Source organism: Corvus kubaryi, unplaced genomic scaffold (genome assembly GCF_017639235.1).
Source record: "Corvus kubaryi isolate FWS band 111438036 unplaced genomic scaffold, C.kubaryi_AGA036_p1.0 37382, whole genome shotgun sequence".
NCBI classification, from domain to species: domain Eukaryota; kingdom Metazoa; phylum Chordata; class Aves; order Passeriformes; family Corvidae; genus Corvus; species Corvus kubaryi.
Genome location: NW_024581124.1, coordinates 7,754,490 through 7,772,244, shown reverse-complemented (window position 1 = coordinate 7,772,244; position 17,755 = coordinate 7,754,490). Strand labels below are relative to the sequence as shown.

The 17,755-nt window shown below is 43.4% G+C and overlaps 1 protein-coding gene across 14 annotated transcripts in view; it reads left to right on the top strand.

Moving 5' to 3' along the window:
* Nucleotides 1–17,755, top strand: part of RIMBP2 (RIMS binding protein 2) — an 81,497-nt gene that overhangs the window by 24,765 nt on the left and 38,977 nt on the right. For 12 of the 14 annotated variants that reach the window (XM_042034860.1, XM_042034863.1, XM_042034861.1 and 9 more), the window contains 3 exons: nucleotides 8,471–8,560; nucleotides 13,811–13,933; nucleotides 17,648–17,752. In XM_042034860.1, coding sequence (XP_041890794.1) covers nucleotides 17,651–17,752 — 102 coding nt within the window. In that variant the 5' untranslated portion in view covers nucleotides 8,471–8,560; nucleotides 13,811–13,933; nucleotides 17,648–17,650. Of the gene's footprint in view, nucleotides 1–1,695; nucleotides 1,842–2,893; nucleotides 2,914–8,470; nucleotides 8,561–13,810; nucleotides 13,934–17,647; nucleotides 17,753–17,755 lie in introns of those variants that run through there. The other 2 variants (XM_042034866.1, XM_042034868.1) reach the window with 2 other exon arrangements.

Below are 17,755 nucleotides of genomic sequence, written 5' to 3'. Positions count from 1 at the left end.
GGGACCCGGGGGCAGGGGGACCTGCAGGGACATCCCCCCTCCCACTGCTGCTCATCCATCCTCTGCCTGCCTTCTGCTGATCAGCAAATGGAGACCTTAATGCTTCTGTAGGTAATTGATTAGAGGATGCTTCTGTTGTAGCCTTGTCCCTGATGAGCTCCAGGGCTGATCAGAACAACTCTGTTCGTGTGTTTTAGCTGATGATTTTCGTTTGTTCTGCCACTAGAGAAATTGGAGTGAGTGGAAAATGTGGATGAGGTGTTTCTAATGAATTATCACCAAGTGTGAGTGGGAATTCACACATGTGCAGGAGCCACTAAAACCCTGCTCTGCATCTGAGTTGTTATTAAATGTTTGGTGTAGTATTTGGTGTGACCCACAGAACTGAGTTTAGATCTTTAGCTCGTCCTCTGGTCTCAAGGCAAAAGAGCAATCTACTACCAACTGAAACAAAAGATATGGAGGATGATGGTAAGATGAAAAGAAAATACTTTTTCAGGGAACAGTGAGGAATATCCCCTTCAGACCGTGCCAGCTTGATACCAGCTTGCAAAAGGAGTTAATGTTTAAGCCACACCGTGTTTCCTTTGTGCCTTTACACAAGAGCAGGGACGTTGCTCATTCCTTTCTCCCTTAGCAGTGGATAATTTTTCTTTCCCTTGGGTATAATTTGTCCCTGAAGGAAGCAGGACTCTGCCATGGCAAAGGAGAATTAGACCCTCTGTATATCAGATACACAGATTATTTTAATGTGTTGTGAAGAGAGTGTAAAAATAATTGAAAGAAAAGCCCCTGAAGAAATGCTGATTTTTCTTCAGCCCACAAATCAAATTAATTGACTTTCTAATACTACCCTTCCTTCAGCCGTGGTAGGTATAAAGTCAAAAAGTAATGTCTTGAGGAGAGCTTGCATATTTGGTGATTCATTGCAAAAAGCTGCAGCTAGAATGGCTACTGGTATTTACTCATGTGTGGATGCTGTCATAAAACCACTGCACTTAGATATATCTGAAGTTATCACTTCACCCATTTTCATGTTTAAAAGAGTTGAGGAGGTCTTGTCATGTCTATGCTATGTGCCATAAGGTGAAGAGAATAAGGTAGAGACTGTGATGAACAGCTCTGAGTGATGGCCATAGTCTGAGCAGCAGCAAATCAAATGTGGTTCCATGTGATCCTGAACTAGGGGGATCTTTCAGAAGTCCAGGTGAACCTGGTGTTTCATCTGCCCTCTGATGGAGAAAATGCTTCAGAGGAATGGGCAAAAAGAGTGTGAATGAAATGAGTTGGTTGTACAAAGCTTGTTATCTTCAGAGTTTTATTGAAGTGAAAAATAACACCGAGAATGGATTGTTTGTGTTTCCTCCATAACATCTGCTCCCAGTTGCTATGGTGCCAAGACACTGGTGATTTCCAAGGCCAATAAACTGCTGCAGTTCCTGTGTCCCTTATTTAGCAGTGCTTTTTAAGAAGTGCTATTTTTATATAGTGTTTCTTATGCTAAATTCAGCCTGCTGATTAGAGGGGTAAAGCTGCATTTGTTTTCCTTTGTTAGAACAAAGTATAATTTGCACGGAAAAGCTCCTATTTTTAAAACAAAGGAAATCCAATTGTGAAGTGATTTTATTTGAAATGCAAGCGTTTCTGAGCAGTTCTTCCTTTACCTTAAGAGTGGTAGTGGAGAACACTGGTGTCTGTTAGTGCTCTCTGTAGGAATTCCTTAGGTTTAATGCTAACATCATGAAATGTCCAACTACTTTCCTGTGCTACTTGCTAACATGTACTTCACCCTGGCAGTTGAGAGGAAGGATCAAATGGAAATAGTAAAACACCTAAAAAAAGTAAGACTATTTTGTTTGTTTATTTTTCATTGTACAGAATAGTTTTCCACTAACTTATAAAATGTAATTTATTAAAAGTGCAGCTTTCTGACTGTGGAATTGGTAACTGTGGCAGCCAGTGCTGCACAGATCTGTCCCCTTCATGGGACAGGGAGGGGACATTCAGCATCCTGCTTGGCCCCACTTTCCTCTTACTGGTGTGCACCCAGAAGTGTCAGGTAGAACAGAAGTGTGGGAGCCCTGGGTGGCAGGAGCAGAGCAGCAGCAGCTCTCGTGGAAGCTGTTTCTCTCTGCCTGCCTCAGCTCCCACTTTGCCCAGTACTCTGTTGTTAATGGTCAGAATTGTGCAGGACAGTCTTTATTTTTCTTGCATTATGTGGAGATTAATTGCAAAGATAAGATCAGAAAGGATTTAAAGGCAGTTTGTTGTACAGGCTGTGCCTCTCAGCCCGGCTCTGTTGGCCATGGGGAGGTTCTTTAGTTGTACTATTGAGGATGAGTCAGCTTTGCCTTTAAAATCCAGCTCTTGGAAGAAATAAAAAATGAACTGGAGGTCGTGAACCTGACCTTTGAAGTGAGTCATTTACAGGGCCAAAATACATGAGAAAAGATCAGAAGATTCTTAATTTTCTTTTTTTTATGTACCTGCAGACTACAGGTTTTCCCTTGCTCTTGGATGAATTCTGCTCGTGTACCATCCAAACAGAGAACTATCACAGGGGATTATGATCAGAATGTTCCAATGCAGTCCTTCCAGGTTACTGGCAGCAGTAATTCTCAGTGAAAAAGAGCTACAAATAAATGAATAGTGTATAAGATTTTTTTAAACCAAAATAATTGATGGATGAGCAAACTAGCACACAGGGCAACAGATGCCTTTCTCCAGGCAATGTAGAACCTTGTTACCCAGACAGTGGTGTCAGATTGTATTAAATCTACCGAAGTCATCCTCCTACCGGGAATTTTTTCAGTCAGTCCTCACATCCATAGGAGAATTTTTACTTTTGCTCTGTTATGATCACACATTTATGCCTTCGCTTCTGCACTTTAAAAGATGCAACTTATATATAAGGTAACACGATTTATTTTTAATGTCTCTTATATTTACTTTTTGATAGCTGTTTCTTGATGAATAGTCTCGTGTTTTGTGAAGTGTGTGCTGGTGTGTGAGCCTTTAAATCTGTGCAGGGCTCTGGGCACCCCCAAAACCCAGCACAGCAAGGGCTCTGCTGTTGGTGTACATTTGGGAGGACTGTCAGTTTTCTGCTTGGGTTTACTCTGCACATCATCGTTAGTGTTGTTTTCTTAAATCAAAATGCCTGTTGGAGCTGAGAATGCCTGAAGCAGTCCTTACACCCAGCAGGAAATATCCCTGCTGGTTGGAATTTTGTCTGACATGCTCAAGACATTTCAGATTCTTTTTGCAAATGATGCTGCCTGTGGTCCTGCCGCGAATCCAGCGTGACTGAGGTGTCAGCACGTGTGTGACAGATGTAAGTGTGGGTTATGCTTCTTGTGTTTAACTTGGTGAAAAAGCTTCAGCAGGAGAAATACAAGCTCCATGCAAGTTCTGTCTGTATCCATTAGAAAAAGGCTGGGTTTTGTTTGTTCTGTAGCTTGTTGATGCTAATCTGGGACAAAATTATCAGGGTTTTTTCTGGAGGAAAGTGAAATTGTTCTACAAGCAGCTTCTATTGCTTATTTTCTTATAGTTAATTTTCCACATTCATTTATCTGTAAAATTCTTGGATTCATGCAAGACTATTAATTAAATTGCTTCAAGCCCTTGATTTTTTTTATTTTAATGAGCACTGTGTAGCAACATCATGAGAAAGGGGGTGACAGACTGTGCAAGTCATCACTGAAACCCAATGTCAAGCCTCTGGAGACGGGCAAGAAGCTTATTTGGAAGCATGAAGTGCTGTTTCCTTTCCGCTTGCACTTCAGTCTGCTCCATTTGGTCAGCATTGGCCTTTATACCGTCGTGCACTGACTGACTCGATGAGTTCTTAACCTGCACTCTACTTGTCTCTGTTAGCAGCTGCAGTGGATTGATTTGCATAGGTTAAATGGGAGGCCTCATCTGACTCCAGTGAGATGTTGCTTCTTAGGCACAATTATATTGTCAGAATTGTTACATCCAGTGAATAAATGGGGAACAGGGAGAGAGGGCATCAGGGAGAAAAAGGACAAAACTCTCATTAAATTTGTATTAAGAAGTCAAAAGCTATTTCAATAAAAACTAGGAGGGATGAGGGAACAGTGCATGGTAATGCTTTCCACAGGTTTGTTTTTGGACTGGTACTGCTTCCTTGTCAGGAAGTGTAACAATCCCAGTCATGCCACGTTCCAAAATGAATTGTGAAATCCAACAAAATTTCCTCTCAGGTCCAGGCAGTAATAGAGTGGTGCCTGTTTGCATGTCCCCTTTAGAATTTGGAAGAGTTATTAGGCTGGGAGTGGGGAAGGCAGGAGCAGAGAATCCCTGGCAGCACGTCCCCAGGCTGGTGCCAGCACGGCTGGCACGTCTGAGGGCTGCCCTGTGTTTGCTGACCTCTTCTTGCTGTTGACTCGGAGGTTCTGTTTGGAGCTGGCAGGTGTGAGAGCTCAAGTGAGAAGTGTTGCCCTGTGGTTAATGCATTCCGTGCTCGCTGCCAAGTACAGGACAGAAAATGGAAAAATACTCAGTTTATTTAATCACGAGGAGGGGTTGCCATTGTGTGCGAGGGGATGGGGTTTTCAAAAGGCATCGGTCTCTCTAAAAATGTGTTGGAAGTTTCAAAGCTTTCCCAGGATCCCACCTTGGCCAGCTCCCCACAGTTTACACGCCAAGTGTGATGTTCCGTGGTGTGGAACATCCCTGTGGCCAGTTTGGGTCAGCTGTTGTGACCATGGTCCCTCCCAGATTCCTGGGCATCTCCTTGCTGGCAGAGCTTGGGAAACTGGAGATTCCTTGATTTAGAGTAAGGACTACTTAGTAACAGCTAAAACATCAATATAACTCTCACCCTGAATCCAAAACACAGCACTGTCCTACCTACTAAGAAGAAAACTAATTCTCTCCCAGGGCATTGCTCTACATGACTTCAAATCTCTTTTTTAATATACAAATTGCTTGTTGAGTGGAGTTCAGTTCTGGGGTAGCTGGGATTAACTTTTGTCTTTTTTTGCTGAAGATTTATACTGAACTAATCTGGGAAATATTGAGGTGGATCTTGCTAAGGGAAGAATGACTGAAGTCAGTGGATTAGACAGAAAATCACCAACTGCAGTGATGGATGAGCATCCTTTGCAAAAGCCAGGGGGTGTTTCACAGGCTCAGGGAGGGGAGGTGTGAGAGAGGAGAGGTGTAACAGGTACCAGAGTGTGTTTGTGCAGGAGCAGCCTCTGGAAACACCCACCACTGGAGGAGCTGGCCGTGGGGGATGCTGAGAGCACCCAGCTGTTGGCTGGGGTGGGTCGGTGGGCGCTGCCCGGTGCCGCGCGCCGTGGGTTCCGTGGGCCAGGGCTGAGCCTCGCTGCTGCACCCCCAGGGCTCCCACCTCAGCTGCAGGGCTCGGCGCTGCTTGCGGGTGACCCAAGGCAACACATTGAAACTAATATTTTTGGAGTTTCTGAGTTGACAGTAATTATGACCTGGATCATTTCCAGAAGACACAGGCCAGTGAGGGCACTTGGCTAAAATTTAGAAGACTTTGGCTCAGTTTCTAGCTTTTACCACCTGTTACTGGTTCAAAACCACTCACTTATTCTTTGTTCCTTAGTGCTTTTTTTTTCTGAGCAAGCAGTATAAATATTTCAAGTTTACATTTATTTGTCACTTCCAAACACACTGAGGATATATACAAATACATTCTCTCCTTATTGCAAGGATTTCAAGTGGCAATCCTGCCACTTGAAATTTCGTCTGTGTATTTCTTAGGCTAGAAGTCGTCCAGTAATTCCTGATACAGTTTCAGGTGATTCTTCATCTTTGTGGATTCAGGTGGGATGGGGAACACAGGTGGGCTTTGTCCTGGTTAGTGAGAAAGAGTGCTGAGAGAAGTTTCCAACTGTATTGAACAGAGATGTAAGTGAGAAGAAATAGGCTTATAACGAAGGGTCAGTGAAAGTGGGATAGTCACTGCCCTAGCTGTATTCATTCCTGCAAAAAACATGAGAAAATGTATTTTCTTCAGGTGGGACTGACTGTGTTATCTCTCCTAAAGCGCTTTGCGCTCTGCAGAATTTAAGTAGGGCGTGAAAGTTGCTGGCCTAAACTGCCATCACTTACTCCTCCTCTCCTTTCACCTCCTCACCCCTCGGTTTCTGCTTAATTCCTTTTGATAACATTATTAAAACCTGGTAACCCGTTATTGCTTGTTCCCCTTTAGAGCCAGCTGAGCAGTATTGATCGGCAGCAGCTGCAGATCGATCCGTGAACGCCGCAGTCGGCTCGGCAGGGCCCTGCAGTGCAGCTATGTCCGTGTGAGGTGCAGAGCAGACACCCCATGGCACACACGGGGGGCTTCAGCATTCTGTGGGACACAACTTTTTATTGCACATCCGAGGAACTGCTCCCTGCAGCTTCTGGAGAGTATAAAATTATTCACCGACTTAATGCACCTAATTTAATCCGTTTAATTCCTCTGAAAATGCAGCGCGAGCTAAGAGATTCTTCTGGTGCCAGCCCTCGGAAGTGTCTGGCACCTCGCAGAGTCCGATTGCCACTTTTACCTGCACCCCGGAGAGGAGACTGAGCAGGGCTGAGCAGCGCTGACTGCTGAGCTCCTCCTGTGGGGGTGGGTGGTGCACCTGCCCCAGAGGAGCGTTCTGCCCTTCGGCATCTGCCCCAAGGTGGTCAGGAGAAGAGCTTCCCACAGCTGAGGACATGTTCTGATACCTTCACGTCTTTACTTAAGCTGAACTAATTTTCACTGTCCTCGGTTCATGCTCAAATTAACAAGCAGGCTGGAGTTCCAGGTGTGGGCAGGCGTGCAGGAGCTCCTGTGGGATGAATTGATGTGTTTAAATCAGTGCTGCTCAGAATGGCCTTCTGGGCGTGGATGTTTTATAAACCTGACACTTAATGTCAGTTTTCTGTAGAAAAAAGTTATTCACATGATGCTATTCCCTGTTCAGCTGACTCGATGATTTTGAACCCAGTGGTTAATTTCTGTCAGATTGGAATGTCGCACCTGCTTAGATACTGGTCAAGGAGGCATTAGGCAGAAATCTGTAAAACCTCACTGCTTCTGGTGCTCAGGCAGTGAGGCTTAGGAGACAATTTAGATAAACAGTTTAAAAACTTCTAATCATTGGAAAGGTTAGTTTACCATTAAAAACATGAATATCTTACCTGCAGAAAGTTTTGAAATTGACTTAAGAAAGGTATGCTTAAAATAGCAAGTTTTTGGTTTCAAACAGTATGAAAAACATTTACTATAATCTTGAAATTCCATTTTTAGGGCTTGCATTGGTAAATCAAAAATTGCCAATTTATTTTTTTTTTCATACTGAGAATTTTAAAGACAAATTGTGATAAAGCATTACTTGAACAGTTTTTCCTTAGGCCTCAGCAGAATTCGTAGAGAAATCTGCTGATAGTGTGGATTTAGTGATGCAAAATCATAAATTATTTCTAATCACTCAAAAATGGGCCAAGTGTTGCCCACCTTAATGTAGCTCTTGGCAGAAGTAAGCAGTGTTTTCAGAAGACAGTGTGTAATGCACACTGCAGGATGGAGAGGTTACAGATTGCTCAGCATGACTGATGGCAGCTTTGATAAGGAATTGAATGTTAGATTTAATCTTTGGGAACTTGTGCAGAAACAAAATCGTCAGAAGTATCAGAGGATGCTGCTGGTTTTTCCTGAGCTCCATCCATTTTGGTTTGTGTGACCTGATAAAGCCTTTCCACCCTGCTAGTTTGACCTTTGACTGTATATTTGAGTTTTATTTACTGTTCTTTTTTTTCCAGCTTGTATTGCTGTCTAAATACATAAAAATACATTCCTGGGGCTGTAGTTAATACCTTGATCTTTAGGCTTAGGTTCCTTACCTTTTGACTTCCTGCATTTCTGGCTTGCCTGTCACTGTGGGACAGAGATGCTGTACCCAGATTCTGAGTGTGTGAGTTAGAATGTGGCTGTTTACTGATGTCATAAGTAGATGTGCATTAAAAGTAAAGTGAAATACGTGAATGTAAAAGTGTGTACATGAGTGTACATTGCAGTTGTTGGCTTTTGCCCTCAAAATGCTTTCTAGACACCTAAATTGCTTTATTTTCTGGGAGTTGAGTCTCTTCCCAGCTCTGGGTGAGGTGAGGCAGCCAGGTCTGAGCTCTTCATTACCCCCATGGGGAGACTTTTATTATTATTTTTGTGGGCACCAGGCCTGTGAAGCCAGGTCATCTCTGCTTGCACATCTTTAATCAGATAATCTACTGAAAACATGGGGGTTTATGGCAGAGCTGGCTGTTACTGCAAATTACAGCTGCTGCACCTTCCGTGCCTTTGGCTCTGGGCCTCATATTGCTCTTAATAGTTTGTTAATACCAAATAATGTAAAACCACTGCTTCCTTAAGCACTTAATAGGATGTGCTGAAATGGAGATAAATGGCCTGTAACACTCTTTGCTTCTGCTCTAGGAAAATGAACTGAAGGATGCTGTGCCGGAGAAGAATCGCTTGAGCCTTCAGTATGCCACTGTGTCCCCCCGAGCCCTGCAGCATGAGCAGGTAACAGCACAGCTCTCCAGCTGCTTCCTGGCTTATCTCCTGCTACAGGGACCAGGCTGCAGGCTGGGTGAAAGTGGATCTTACCCAGATCATTGGTTTCTGATTTGCCTCCTTCTCTGTGACAACGTGAAAAAAAATTAATTGAAAATAAATCGCAAAAAAATTGTCTTAGGAACAAATGTGATTTTCAGGTGAACATTGAAGACATGCTTCTGGACTTTAGAGAGGTGCATCATTCCTCTGATATGTATTTTCTTAGTGTTGTAAATTGGTAGTAGGCTTTGGTAAAAGACTTCTTTGGTGATTTTGGTGAGACTCGATTGAAGAATTCTCCTCTTTTTCTAAAAATTTCTGTCTATCAGTTGGGGTTTTCTCCTACCCTTGTGCATCTTAAAATTGCAATTTTAAATTGCTCAGTAAAACGTTGAAAGGCTCTTGGCCAGCAGCAAATGCCCCAAACTCTCTTTAGCAGTTATTTCCCCTGCCACATGGAGTAGTCTCAGCTATTCCAGGTCCTGAGAGAAAAACTCTTTTAGCAGTAAGTGCTTTTCCTCGGTTCTTACTTCTGCCTGTTGGGGACTAAAAGGTCTCTTTGTGCCTGCAATGTGGATTTATCTCTGGCAAATTCTGCATGGGGTGACTGTGCTGGGAGGAGGAGAGGCTGATGTGCCTCACCTCACCACATATGCATTCAGGGGAGAAACATCATGAACCAGCCACTTTACAGGGCTACATTTAGCTAAAAATAAAACTCCAATCTGGGATTTCTGCAGGGCTTAAGTGAGTTGCTGGGCAACCTCATCCATATCCCAGGAGCTGTTACTCACACGGGCTCTGCTGAGAGCCCCTCTCGGGGCAGTGGGAGCTGCCCGCTGGGCTCCGACGGTCGCTGGTCACAGCGTGGCCACTGCTGGACTCCCCAGCCAAAGGGGGCTGGTGCGGCCCCCAGGGCCCTGCCAATCCCCAGAATTCAGAGCTGGCTCTGCCCTTGGTCTGCACTTTGTGTGCAGCACCTGGTATCGAAGCAGGCCTGACGTTTCCTGCTGCTGATGAATTTAAATTGGCTTTATATAAAAAGGCAGAGTTATAATACTTTATGATAGGAGGAAGCCATGTGTATCATAGCATCACTTAATTTTATTCATCCATCTGTCTACAAATTTCTCCCTTTCCTAATGTGTTTCTCTTCTCTTTATTGTTGTTTACACATTACCTTTGCTCTTTACCTCACGAGGCACATAAAGATAAAGTCTCACTTGGGCAATTTTATATTCTAGCTGACACACAATAATGTGCATCATTAATGCAATGAGGGCTCAGTACTTTGGTGACACTAAAAATGTGAGTCCTCTTGCTATCAGCAAGTGCACAACTTACATGGCTGATAGTGCGTTATTATAGGTAATGTTTGTCCTGAGGAACATTGAAAAAGTCTACTAAAACCAATTTAAAATACAGAGGTCAGCATTTGTCACATTAGCCACTAAGTTAGAAATAAAATTCCCTTTTACTATTGTAATGTCAGAATTTGTCATTCTGTGAGTGCTTGTTTCTTCACATCTATCAAATACATTCACATAATTAAATGAATTAATTAATACAAGTTAAAAGGCACCGTGCAAAAATTCTGGGTGCTTGCACTACTGATCTCACAGCCTCAATACAAAAACTGAGTGCTGTCTCACTTTTAACAGATCTCACAGTATGGAACCTTAGTCACATACCCTGGATGTTAACAAACCTTGGTTTTCCTCCTTGCATAAGAGGTTTTCTGAGGTCTTTTGCCACACACTGAGGCTGATGATAGATTGTGCAGTTTAGATGCATTTTATTGTTCAGAATGTGTGAAAATCCACAGTTTTGGATGTGGAGGTTGCAGCAGAATTCTAACAGAGTTAGGGCTCAGCCCTGAAGGGGAAAACCTGCCTAAATTAATTTATTCTTTTTCACCCTTGAGAGCTGGCCTGAAAACAGGCCAGCTTCATCCAGGCACATGGGGCTGGAGGAGTGTTGGTGAACTCTGCTATGCAGCACTGAGGAAGCCACTGCTCATTTTTGTACAATGTGCTGAAATTTGACTCTAGAAGGGAGTAGGTATGAGGCTGGCTACCTCTGAGTATGTAAAACTGTACATAACTCACGTGGGTTTGGTACTCTGCTGAGTGAAACAAAATCGCGTTCCAGGTGTGGAGTTTGTGTGAGAAGACTTTGTAACCCTGGCAGTGCTGTGGCACTGGGCTCTGACTTGTTCTCCTCTTCATCTGAATACAAACGAGTCAGTGTTTTAATATAAAAATAGAATAGGCTTTATCCATTCAATGTTTCCACAGTACCTAAACCCACACCATTTTCATGGTGCTTTCTCAGTAGTGTTTTCTGAACAGGGCCAGTAGCTGGGGGACCTGCAGCTCTCTGGTGCCTGGAACCAAGGCCTGTGGTGGGTGATAAGGCTGGTGGAGCTTTTCACCAAGAACATGAACTGCTGCTTCCTGGGGAGGGCTTTCAGTAGCTGCTTTCTGTGCAAGTGTTCAGGAAGCTGAGGGCACTTTACAGAACCCTGGCCCTCAGACTGACTCAAATGAAGGCACGTTCAGTAAGTGTGAAGATACAGGATGCAAAATAAATTGGTTAATGAATTGAACAGAGAAGCATCACGGATCAAAATGTTCCTTGTTTCTGTCATGAAATTAGAGCTGTTTCTGATGCACTCTATTTAGGTCAACTGTTTTTGCCACTGGGAACGTTGATGTTTTGATATGCTCCGTGAGTAATTCAAGTTCATGTATATCCCATATGTTCTTAAGCAGCCTGCTTGGAGAGAGCACTAAAGCCACATTTAAGAACAAATGTTGTCTAGAAAAGTAAAAGGAAGTAATAGTCTCATCAAGCTTTATGATGCCATATGGGTTATATAAATGTGTCTATCACAGCATTCTACGTAACACATGATCTTCAGGGGAGAAAGTCCTGGCAAGAATATCCTGTAGAAATATTGAAAGGTGTCGGTGTTTCTGTAAGTAATAATAGTAGTTAAGGTGTTTGGTAGATTTGATTCTGTTCTTTCCAATACTCAAAATCAAAACCTTGCTCAAAAGCTGATCTGCCAGAAGAGAAAGTAGAGAAATTATCAGAATCATTGGTGCATTCCTAAGATTTGACTAATTCAGGTGGGCACATTGAGATCCTAAGTGAAAGATCCTGAGGTGCATAAAACATCTGCAGTTCTACCTGTCTCTAATCCATCCCTTTCCAAATTACATCAGCAGCCTGATGAGAGCTGTTTGTTCTGAGAGCCCCTTCCCTGCCAGCAGGGAAAAGCTCAGAGCAGAAGGGTACCCTGCTCCCTAGCTCCCAAAAATATTTGGAATAAGACGACTAGTGAATTTTAGAAGATGTTCTTTGCAGAGGTGCTCAGTTGGTAGGAATTGTTTTGGAGACAGGGAAGACTAAAGTCTGACAAAAATAACCTCTTCTTGTAACTTGTTCAAAATATTGCACTTCATTAATCCCCAGGAAATGAACTGAGAATCCCAGACAACAACGGGATTGCATCATTGATGCTGATACCTCACTGTTTCCTTTTTCCACCCCATTATTCCTCAACAATATACACTGACTGATCTGAGCAATGCAATACAACACAAAGGATGCAGGAGTTAATAGATTCTGAAAATCCATTGTTTAACAGCTTCCTTCGTTAGAAAGAACTGAGAGGAAAAGAAAAATCTGTGCACAGAAAAAAAAATCCTGAGGTTGACAATAATTGCATCAGTTCTTGTGGAAAACATGATTTGTTCCATTTTCTCTTTTTTTTCTAGTCCACTGCACGCCAAAGAGCCTTTCTGCAGAGCTGAATGCAAGGGCTGGCTGCGACCATTTAGATTGTTTGGTCCATGGCAAAATTTGCAAGTTAACAAACTGGAGCCAGAAGGCAAATAAAAGGGCTGAATCAGCTTTCAAAACATTGCATTAGAAAACGGCCAGGAGAGATATCCATGTCTGAGATTGCTTAATTTGCTCTTTAAAAAAAAAAAACCGCAACAAACAAACAAACGAAAAAACCCCACAGTAATTAAACTGGGGGGGAAGAAGGAAGGAACTTGTCAGTTCCTGAAGTGGAGTCAGAAGGAACCAGGAGCTGCCCAAGACTGAATCCTGCGCTTTGGGCTGGTTTGCCTTTCCCTGGGCAGGAACCTGCCAGCCTTGTTTGTGCTCCAGAGACAAAGGAAAACAGATGCTGCTTGGAACGCTGCTCACTGGAAACATTACTGCTTTCTTCCCTCCTGTAAACATTGCAGAAAAGTGGGAGCAGTATGTGAAAATTATGTTGGGGTTTTCCTTACCCGCGTGTTCATTCCTGCTTGATTTTTTCCTTGATGTAAAAAATGCAGTTTCTGATCTGATACAAGCTGTAATAATCCTGCTATGCATCAATACAGGTCTCAAACTCATAAAGGGCTAAGAAATGACATTTTCAGCTGATGAATTAAAGAAAAAACTTTTCCATGGCAGGCTAAAGTAATTCAATATATTTTCTTGTTTTCTGAAGTGGTCACTATCACTGAGGATTCACAAAATCCTGTATAAAAAGACTTGATCATACTGAACTGGTTAACATAGGACCAAGTGAGTTAAATCATGAAACAAATCTTACTTCATGAGTATCTGATCCTTTAAATACCTTCCATATACAAATGCTTTAAGGGAGAGCAAGGGGTTTGTTGCAGAAGAATACTTATTTTTGAATTGTAGGTACAATGATTTCAAGTGTTAACACAGGCTGATCATGTGTATTTGAGTTTATTCTGAAGTCAGTTTACTCTTAAAAGAGCACAGAAGAAATGTAAATTTGAGCTGTATTTTATATATATATATATATATATGTTAGATCTCTGCCTCTTAATGTAGCACACCCATCTCTGAGGCCCCTGAGATCCAGAGACTTTAGAAATGTTTTGATTGTCGTTCATTTTGTGCAAGATATAGTGTATTTATGTAAATTGACAGGACTTACGCATGGCTCCAGTTTGGTTGCTAGACTGTAGTCCTTGCTGAGAGAAAATGTTCCCTGTGTATGAGACACACACAGCTTCCTCAGTGAACATTCCCCCCTGGGCTTTTGTGCTTTTTTCCTATTTCCTTTGAACTTTTTCCTTTCTTTGTTGTAACATGCAGGAATATTTGTGTCAGGTGTAGTTTTGCCTTCATTCATTAGCAGTTTGGGCAATAACCTCATTTTATTTTTTCTAGGTAAAATCAGACTATGACCATCTTCGAGAAAGCCTTCTCAGAGTGACCAAAGAACGAGATTTGGCTGTAAGGGGAAAACACCAGCTCCAAGCCAAGCTGGAGAACTTAGAGCAGGTCCTAAAGGTGTGTATAAAATCCTAAATTCCAGCAATCCAGTACTTCCATTGCTCGTTCATTGTTCCTGATCTCAGCCAGGGAGGGCTCTGCAAACCCATGGACTGAATGCCCCTCTCAGCTCTGATCAAATGTATGGAATGCAGTGCACCAGCTACTGACAAGGGACCTTAAACCAGCACAGAGACATATTTAGAGACCTTTATATGACACTTAATAAGTAATTACATGTAGGTTTTCACTATAGAGTTATTTAAGTCAAAATGAGAAAGAGAGGATGAGAGTATGAGCAAACTGCCAAGATATTTTACTTTAGAGAGCTATGTCTGCCGGTCTAACTGGCTATAAAATATTACTGTAGCCCCTACATTCTGTACATCTCTCTGCTTAAGAACTCAAAAATTTTCCTTCACTGAAACAAAAGTTCTCTGGTGGATACAGAGATCCTGGCTTTTCATGTTCAGTGCTCTTCTGCCCCGAGCAGAACCCTTGTGAGCTGGCAGAGTACCTTGAACAGGCTTGGAGCCCTACAGCTCCTTTTTAGCACCAAGCCCTGCCCAAGCAGATGCAGTTCATCGTGCATTTCATGTGTGTCCTCATATGCTCGGGAAATTAGTAGTCTGGAGAAATGGCTTGCAGCTTTCCAGCCCATTGGAAAAAAGTTTTGAGAAATATTTAGCCTAGTTTCCCTGTGTAAAAAGAAGTTCAGTTTCTCTTTTGAGAAATTCAGGATGTATCAACAAAGCAGAAAAGGGAAGATGAAGAACTGCTGAATTAGCTAACTTCTGAAGCTGTTCACAGTGCCTCTCGTGCAGAAGGGTTCTGATTTTCTGCTGTGTGCAGGCAGTGTTTCCCATTCATCCCCGTGCTGGTGCTCACCCATCTGCGAGCACAGATGCCAAGGCTTTTGATGAGAGTGCTTGGGTGAGAATTGAATCTGCTCCCATTCAGCACTGTGGCTGAGTTCTGCTCTGGGAACAAGGCTGGGCTCCTTGAGAGCCGTGTGGGTCTGTTCTGGCATCCCCCAGCACCCGTTTGGAGCTGTGCATCCCTGCCACGGGCAGAACGGGGCTCTGTGCTTGGCCTGCAGCTGCAGGTACGCCCTGCAACAGCTGGAGCCAGGGTGGGCTGCCCATTGTCCAACCCCCTGGTGCCCGTGAGGAAGCAGAGGAAACAAGAACCGTTTGAGCAGGCTCTGAAGTGCTCTTTCAGCAGTTTGTACTCACAGCACTCTAGCTCTGTAGTGGGAAAGAAAACTGATAAATGCAGGATGTCCCCTGTCCCTTCTGTGCTGCTCAGCAGGATTCGTGCCTGTGGTCTGAAAGATCCCCTGACGAGGTGACTTCTTCACACTTTCTCTGAAGGACACGACATTATTTGACAATTGTATTGATGTAGGGAGTCCCTGCTGTATTTTTTCTATGCTCTGTTTGCCTTCTGATGTTGGAACAGCATTGTTAGGACCTCTAGAAAGGCTGCAAAAGGGAAGTGCAAATTTACACGTTAGAAAGGTCCAAGCTGCCTGACGCTAAGGACAGTGATGGCACAGCCAAGTGGATTGTCATTGTCACCTCCTACACAGGCCATGGCTGTGTGCTCATTGTGGGAGCCAGGCCTGGAGGAATCCAGCAGCTCAGAGCTTCTCCTGCTGTTCCCTGGGTGCTCCCTGCATCCCCCTGCCCTGCCCTGCCCTGCTCAGACTCCGGAGCAGCAGGGGCAGCAGCTGATGTGCAGAGAGGGGGCAGAGATCAGACCTGCAGAGAACCAGTTTGAGGCCAGTGTGTGAGGAGGGGAATTGCCCTGGTTTGGGGGAGGTGTGATTGTTGTGCCAGGGAGGGGCAGATGCTGAGTGAGGAGATCCTTGCTGCTTTCAGTAGATCCTGACAGTGCTGAAATGGCTGAGGGGTGCTTTCAGGTTAACACAGGTGACCAACTGGTCTTTTCTGACCTTAAAATCTGCACTCTCCAGATCGTTAAATAGATATTTTAGGAACTACAGGAATTGAAAGCTGGGGAAGATCACAGATCATGGATCACAATCTGTTTCTTCATTACATTTTATAGATTCACTCTATGTTCACAGTATTAATTATTTATTGATCTTTTCAAAGGACTAGAAGTGTTCTGCAGGAGCTTTTGTAAAATAGGAAGAGCTCAAAATATGCTGTACCAATTCAGATACTAAATCTTGAGAGAGAGCTTTTTTTTTTCCTGATAATTAAAGGGTTTAGTTAAAGGTGTGAAAATTGATTGTCTCATCATTTGTTGAATTTAAGAAATGTGCTGATGCTCCATCCATGTCCAGTTTTACATGAGATTTGATGGAAGCTGCTGAGCTCAGTAAATGCAGCTTCATGCTAATTCAAATCATGAGGAAGACTGGTTGGTAAAATGGGTGTGTTCATGCAGGTAAGAAGAGAATCAGAGCCATTCTTCTTGGTCATTATAAAACACTGAGAGCAGGTATTACCCATGAACTTTTGTACAGTACAGTGAAGAAACGCCTACAGGCAAAACATTCATTCCTCACAAAACTCCTAGAAAACAAGCCATAGTTGAGGGTCAAAACTTACAAAGTGGGAAATCTTGTTGTTGTTGTTTTTGCTCAAACAAAAAGTAAATAAATCCCAAGCAGAGGCCATGTGGAGAAATTTCTGCTTCTTTTGCAAACATATTCAGGCTGAGCAATGTCAGCCTCCCTGGCTGTCCCTCTGTGCTGTGGGTAGTGTGGAGCAGGTAATAACAGCTCATTACAGGGTAGAAATACGCTGATAAAATTTTCTCTTGTACACAGTAAGAGATATTTTGGGCTGCTCTTGTCAGTTTTAGCCATGCATTTGTGTTTCCAAGTGCTGATTTCTAATAGGTTTGTGTGTAATAACTCGGTGCCGCAGATAAGACATTGTGCCTCTGCTCTGAGACTATTTTGGGAATAGTATGTAATTTGGAAAATAAAAATCTTTAATACCACTTTCACCAGGGAAGAGATCAGAGTCTAGAAAGAAATCTTTCTTATCTCCCATTTATTAAGAGGGTGTTTGAAAGCTACAGTGATGCTGGGGGAGTGATATTAACCTATAATGAAAAAGATTTCTATCTGCAAAGGGTATCTTGACATCGTTCAGCTTGTGCTCTTCCCAGGAACCTTTCTCATATTGCTTTGAGTCATTAGCATCAAATATACTTTAGAAGTTGTTTTTGAGCACTGTATAGTCCCTTTTGTCCAAATCCACCTGTGTTGGTTTTGTTCTGTCTAATTTTCTGTAGATAATAGGCAGAGATCAGCAAAGGTAAGCTGTTTCTTTTGGGTCAGCATTTGCAAAACAAATCACAGCAGCCTGTCCTGGATAAAGAGGCACTTAGGGACTTGTCAAGGTAATTTTTTTCCACGCTTTAGTTTTTAAGCACAAAGCCCCATGAAAGCGTGTGCCTGCTGGGAGAGATGGGTCCTGCTCACCTGTGCATCCCCAAGGCCACCTCCGTGGCAGTGTCAGAGCCGTGGGTCCTGTGAGGGCTTCATGTGCAGATGCCTGAGTTTGGCTTTGGCAGAGCGCCTCTAAGTCCTGGCCAAGTTCAAACCCAGCCTGGTTCCCCTCCTGCCTCTCAGGGATGCCGGGGAGGTTTCTGTGGAGGGGACATGTGCCTCCCTGGCCGTGGCAGCTCGTGTGGCTGCAGCTGGGATTGTTACAGTGCCCTGACAGTTCTCCTTCTCCCCTGGCACAGCATATGCGAGAGGCTGCTGAACGGCGGCAACAGCTGGAGTTGGAGCATGAGCAAGCCTTGGCTGTTCTCAACGCCAAACAGCAGGAGATCGAGCTGCTGCAGAAGGTA